This window comes from Salvia miltiorrhiza, chromosome 5 (genome assembly GCF_028751815.1).
Source record: "Salvia miltiorrhiza cultivar Shanhuang (shh) chromosome 5, IMPLAD_Smil_shh, whole genome shotgun sequence".
NCBI classification, from domain to species: domain Eukaryota; kingdom Viridiplantae; phylum Streptophyta; class Magnoliopsida; order Lamiales; family Lamiaceae; genus Salvia; species Salvia miltiorrhiza.
In genome coordinates, this window is record NC_080391.1 from 31,234,009 (window position 1) to 31,239,401 (window position 5,393).

General features: G+C 39.4%; 2 protein-coding genes across 2 annotated transcripts; both read right to left on the bottom strand.

Annotated features, from left to right (window-relative positions):
- Positions 1-578: 578 nt before the first annotated feature.
- Positions 579-1,661, bottom strand: LOC131025797 (uncharacterized). Its single transcript, XM_057955586.1, has one exon. The coding sequence runs from the start codon at positions 1,659-1,661 to the stop codon at positions 579-581; it is 1,083 nt and encodes a 360-aa protein (XP_057811569.1).
- Positions 1,662-1,911: 250 nt separating this feature from the next.
- LOC131025798 (uncharacterized mitochondrial protein AtMg01250-like) lies at positions 1,912-2,403 on the bottom strand. The gene has a single exon (XM_057955587.1). It carries the CDS (start codon positions 2,401-2,403, stop codon positions 1,912-1,914), a length of 492 nt encoding a protein of 163 aa, XP_057811570.1.
- Between the last annotated feature and the right edge of the window lie 2,990 nt (positions 2,404-5,393).

The window sequence follows — 5,393 nt, forward strand, 5'->3', positions numbered from 1 at the left end:
TTAAAGTTTCGATTGAGGAGGCGAAGAGTGAGTTTAGAGAGAGAGTCGAGAGGTCCTCGGGTTTCGGATATGAAGGTGTGAAGGGTGAATTAGTGGAGTAATAAGTGGATGTTTAATTAAGTTAAATTAGGATTTAAAAAATCCTTATTTCTTTCCTAATATTTACTATAAACGAAAATGTAACAAGTTTCGTGGGACAGCCTAAAAAAGAATACTACTCATATTTCGTGGGACGAAGGGAGTACTACTTAAAGCTTGAGTATACTACATAATATATTTCCTATATATATTGCAAATTTAATAAGGATAATTTAGTCAAAACACATATATATGTTGCAAAATTGGTGTCGTTGATCCGGATGAAATTTATCCTTTAAGATTTGTTTGTATATTTCAAATTTAAAATACATTAAAACCCTAAAAAACGATTCATGCACATGAGTGTAGACATATAAATGTTTTTTTTTTTATCAGACAAAGGAGAAATTTTATTAAAGTGAAAGCGGGTATCAGGAATACCCAAATATGGGAAGGACATAGAAAGATAGAGAAGGGTAAAGAAGACCACTCTAAAAAAGTTAACCACAAAGCTTTACCGCTGAGAACCAGCGTCTGAACTCAGTTGAAGAGGTCGGCAAATTGAAAGCCAGTGACCACCCCCACAGCATCGTCTTGATCTCTGTCAGCGTTCTTTCTGTTCTCCATGTTCCTTGGTTAAACATGCACTCGTTCCTCCCTTTCCAAACACACCAGATTGTACAAATCCAAACTCCAAGAAGAAATTGAATATCCTCCTTGTTTCCAAGATTAATAAATGCTAGCATATGTTCGTTCGCTTTGTGGTGATTTGGTGACTGTTTACCAATCCAACGTAAAATATTTTTCCCAACTTCATCGGTTTTTTGGCACTCAAAGAAGATGTGATCGATGGATTCTGGTTTCAACTTGCAAAAAACGCATAAAGCCTCCGAATTTTGAATGGCCACATGCCGTTTTTGGAGCTCGTCACAAGTAGCCAGTCTCCCTTTTAGAACTTTCCAAGATGTAGTTCTTGCCTTGAATGGAGCAGGAGCTTTCCAGATAAATGGCCATTCCTTCTCTTCTTTTTGGATATCGACAGGTTTTGCCTCTAAACAAAGAACCTTGTATGACGTATTGACTGAGAACCTTCCATTTGAAGATGTTTTCCACCTCCAACCATCTTTTTCACTTGCACACACTCGAAAATTGTTGATAATAAAGATAAGATTATTGATCTGGTCGAGTTCTCTTTCCAGCAATTCTCGGTTCCACGTGAGTCTCCACTCCCATTCATCCTCAACCCATTTACCCATACTTTTAATGTAACCTCCCTGGTTGTTACTAAGATGGTAAAGCCTAGGGAACATTTCCGAAAGACTCCTCTCCCCAGTCCAACAATGGTGCCAAAAGAGAATGGTGTCTCCCTCCCCGATTTGCATTTCTAGATTCTCTCTAAACCACTTCTCTCCCTCCCCCCAGCTCAAACCCAGCATGTTATTCCACCATCCAGGTCTCATCCCTCTGTTCCCCGCCACCCAAAAGCCTTCACCATCCCAACAAATATCCCCTTGACATGCCCGTACCACCCGAGCCCACAAAAGATCTCTCTCAATTAGGAAGCGCCAAATCCATTTAGACATGAGAGCATTATTAAACCATTCCAGATTTTTAATACCCCTCCCCCCGAGACGATGATCAGTGCACAACTCCTTCCATTTAACCCAGTGTATTTTCCTAACCTCCAAGCTCTCCCCCCCAAAGAAAATTACTCAAAAAGGATCGAATTTCAGACAACACACATTTAGGTACCTTGGAGAACGACAATTGGTATATCGGGATTGAAAAGAGGACCGACCGAATTAAAGTTAACCTCCCAGCAAAAGACATGTTTCAGTTATTCCATCCACTGATCTTCTTCTTGATTTTCTCCACCAAGTATTTCCAATCCATCGACCAGTTTAGTCGCATCCCAATCTTGATGCCAAGGTATTTGGTTGGGATTTCGCCTACTTTACAATCCATAATCTCAGCCATTTCATCGCATTTGGGCTCAGCAATACCTACTCCCATGATGTTGCTTTTGTCGAAGTTCACTGTCAAGCCCGAAAGTAGTTCAAAGAGTCTGAGGATGCTCTTAAAATCCCAGGCATTTTCCTTCTTATCCGAAGCCACAAACATTGTGTCATCCGCATATTGTAAGTGAAAGACCTCAATCTCTTCTCTCCTAATTTTGACCGGTTCCAGTAGCTCTTTTTGCACTGTTCTTTCGACTAGCAAATTTAACCCTTCCGCCACAATTAGAAACAGAAATGGAGAAAGGGGATCGCCTTGTCTAAAAGCTCTTTTCAATTGAAACTCTCCCGATGGGCTGCCATTGACCATGACATTGGTGGTTGCTGAACTAAGACAGCCGGCAACCCATTTTCTCTATTTAAGGCTAAAATTCATTTTCTCCATCATTTTGTCAAGAAAGGCCCAATCCACTGTATCGTAGGCTTTGGCAAAGTCGACTTTAAAGAGGATGATACCTTTCTTCTTCTCCTTAGCCTCCGCAATGATCTCGTTCAGCACTACAACTCCATCTAGGATGTATCTTTCTTCGACAAAGGCGCTTTAGCATTAAGAGATAATGAACTTCATCACTGATCACTATTTTTATAGCAACAAAAACTGCAACTAAACAGTGTAATTGTAGCACAGAAATAGCAAGCAGAGTATCGTATCCACAGAGACTATTATGACGAAATCACTATATCTATTTCCTAAACAGACTCTCACAGTATGCAGGTAAACGAAAGCAGGAAGGTTTAATTAACTTAAACTAAAACGCAAATAACAATAATTAAAAACACGTAGGAAAATTCTAATATTAAAAGACAACTGATCCTAGGGTAGTAAATTCATTAACTAAATCCACATAATAAATTTATTAATCCTATGTACCAGTTTAATCCAGTTATGATGAGAGATCACTTAATTAATCAATCACTCTCGCTAGAGCAGCAACGATCGTAGATTAGTAAATTATCTATCTCCGTTAGGTCTCAAGAAAATCTACTAACTCCCAATAGCTCCCTATGATCCACCTATCTCCGCTAGGTCTCAAGGTTAAAATCATATCATACATTCCTGAATTCGCTAAACAGTTATCTCCGCTAGGTCTCAAACCGAATAGCTAAACATGCAAACTATTGATCAGATAATTCACAAGAAATTAAGCACCAGGAATTATGAATCATAAACTGGAAGGCACAAAGGTATTAACAAATAAATCACATAAATTCAATCAACTATTTACAAACCCTAGAATCAGCTAAAGGAAACTAGCCAGACATAATAAAAGAAAGCATAAACATAATTAAAAAGAAAGCAATTGGAAAAACTGAATTAAATAAAATTGAAAGAATGATCTTGAATCTTCAATCTTGTGGAAATCCAATCCAAGCAGTAAAAACTGGAAAGCAATAAATTCTAAAGCTATGAAATTAAAAAATAAAAGTTTGGAACTGAAAAAGGAACCCAAAATTGGTCAAAAGAAGACCTATTTATAGTACCAGGGTAAAATACAGAGTTTGAGCTCGAAAAGGACTTGAAAAACGCCTAAAAAATGCAAAAATACGGAGGTGGCGCCGAAAACTCGGCGGGCTGCCCGGCGGTCTCCGGCCGGTCGCCGGCTCCTTCCCAAAAATCCTTCTTCGGGAGGCGGTCGCCGCCCGGTCGCCGCGGGGTCGCCGCCGTTTCGCTGCTGCGCGCGACTTTCTTGTTTTGGTCGTAACTTTCTCGTCCGAACTTCGATTTATGATCCGTTTGCGCTCACGAACTCGTATCGAGACGATCTACAACTTCTATTTCAGGTAAGTTTTCCAAATTCGAACTCAATAAATCTGAAATTTCCTTCAAAGTTCGAGTAAGAAACATGTTTCAAAAGATAAAGCAAATTAAGCATAAAACAATCATCCAACACTTAGTTTCCTATAAAATTGACATCATATGAACACTAAAACCATGGAAACATGAGTGTTATCAATCACCTGTTTCAATCTCGATGCTAGAACTTTTGCGATTACCTTGTATATGCAATTGATAAGGAAAATGGGTCTAAAATCTTTTAGATCGGACGTTGCTTCTTTCTTCGGTATCAAAACAACAAAGGAAAGATTGCATCCTCTAGCCAGCTTTCCGTGTGAATGGAACTCCTTCATGGCCTTGAAAAGATCCTCTTTGATGATCTCCCAACATTTCTTCATAAAATGGAAGTTGAAACCATCGGGCCCGGGGCTCGTCCCGCTATCACAATTCCAAACCGCATCTTTGATCTCTTCTTCCGTGAAAGGACTTTCTAGCCACTCTCTAGCTTCTTCTGGAATTTTTTTTCTGTACAAAATCTTCTGGAATACTTGGGCTAACACGATTTCTCTTTCGAAATTGTGCTTGAAAGTGTGATCGCACCACTCTTTTCACTTCATTTGGTTCTTCGGTCTGTATCTTCCACAAGGAGACCAGAGATCTCATTCTTAATTCTTCTGCCTGTGATTGCCTTGTGAAACAGTCCACTATTTGCATCCCCATCCTTCAGCCATCGGGTTCTTAATTCTGAGCGAGAAAGTTGTCTTTATTATTCAATTGAAGGATCAAATTAGCCTCTACTTCGTTTCTCTTGGCAGCCTCAACTGCCTCAAGACCTATGGTATCATCGATCGTATCCCATTTATGAATTTCATCTCTCAGTTTTGAGATATTTTCCCCAACCTGCCCGAAAGTTGTTTTATTCCAAGTTTTGAGATCTTCATTTAGCCTCTTCAGTTTTTCTTTAATAACAAAACAACTCCAGCCTGTAATTCCACTCCTTTGCCACAATTCTTCGACCACTCTCTCAAAATCTGGATGATTTGCCCAAACGTTGAAAAAACATAAAGATTTCGGTCCCCAATCCACAACCTTTGTTTCCAACATTATCGGGCAATGATCTGATATCGTCCTTTGAAGACCTCTAACTCTTGACTGGGGCCAAATTGTTAACCATTTCTCATTCACCAAGAACCTATCAAGTTTTGTTTTACATTGACCCTGTGGTTGATATCACGTGAACTTTCTTCCCTGCAGCCGAACTTCTATCAAATTGGAATCTCTAACGAATTTATCGAAACCCTACACATCTCTTGAGGAGAATTATGTTCCCCTTCCCACCCTTTCGGAACTATTTCTAACTGAGTTAAAATCCCCTGCAATACACACACAATAATCCCTATTTTACTCCACCACAAGACCTATTTTGTCCCAAAGTTCCTATCTTTCGCTCAGACTTTGGGGTGCATAGACGTTAATCAAACAACAATCAATGTTACCTGAATTCCATCTTTCGTTCACGAACA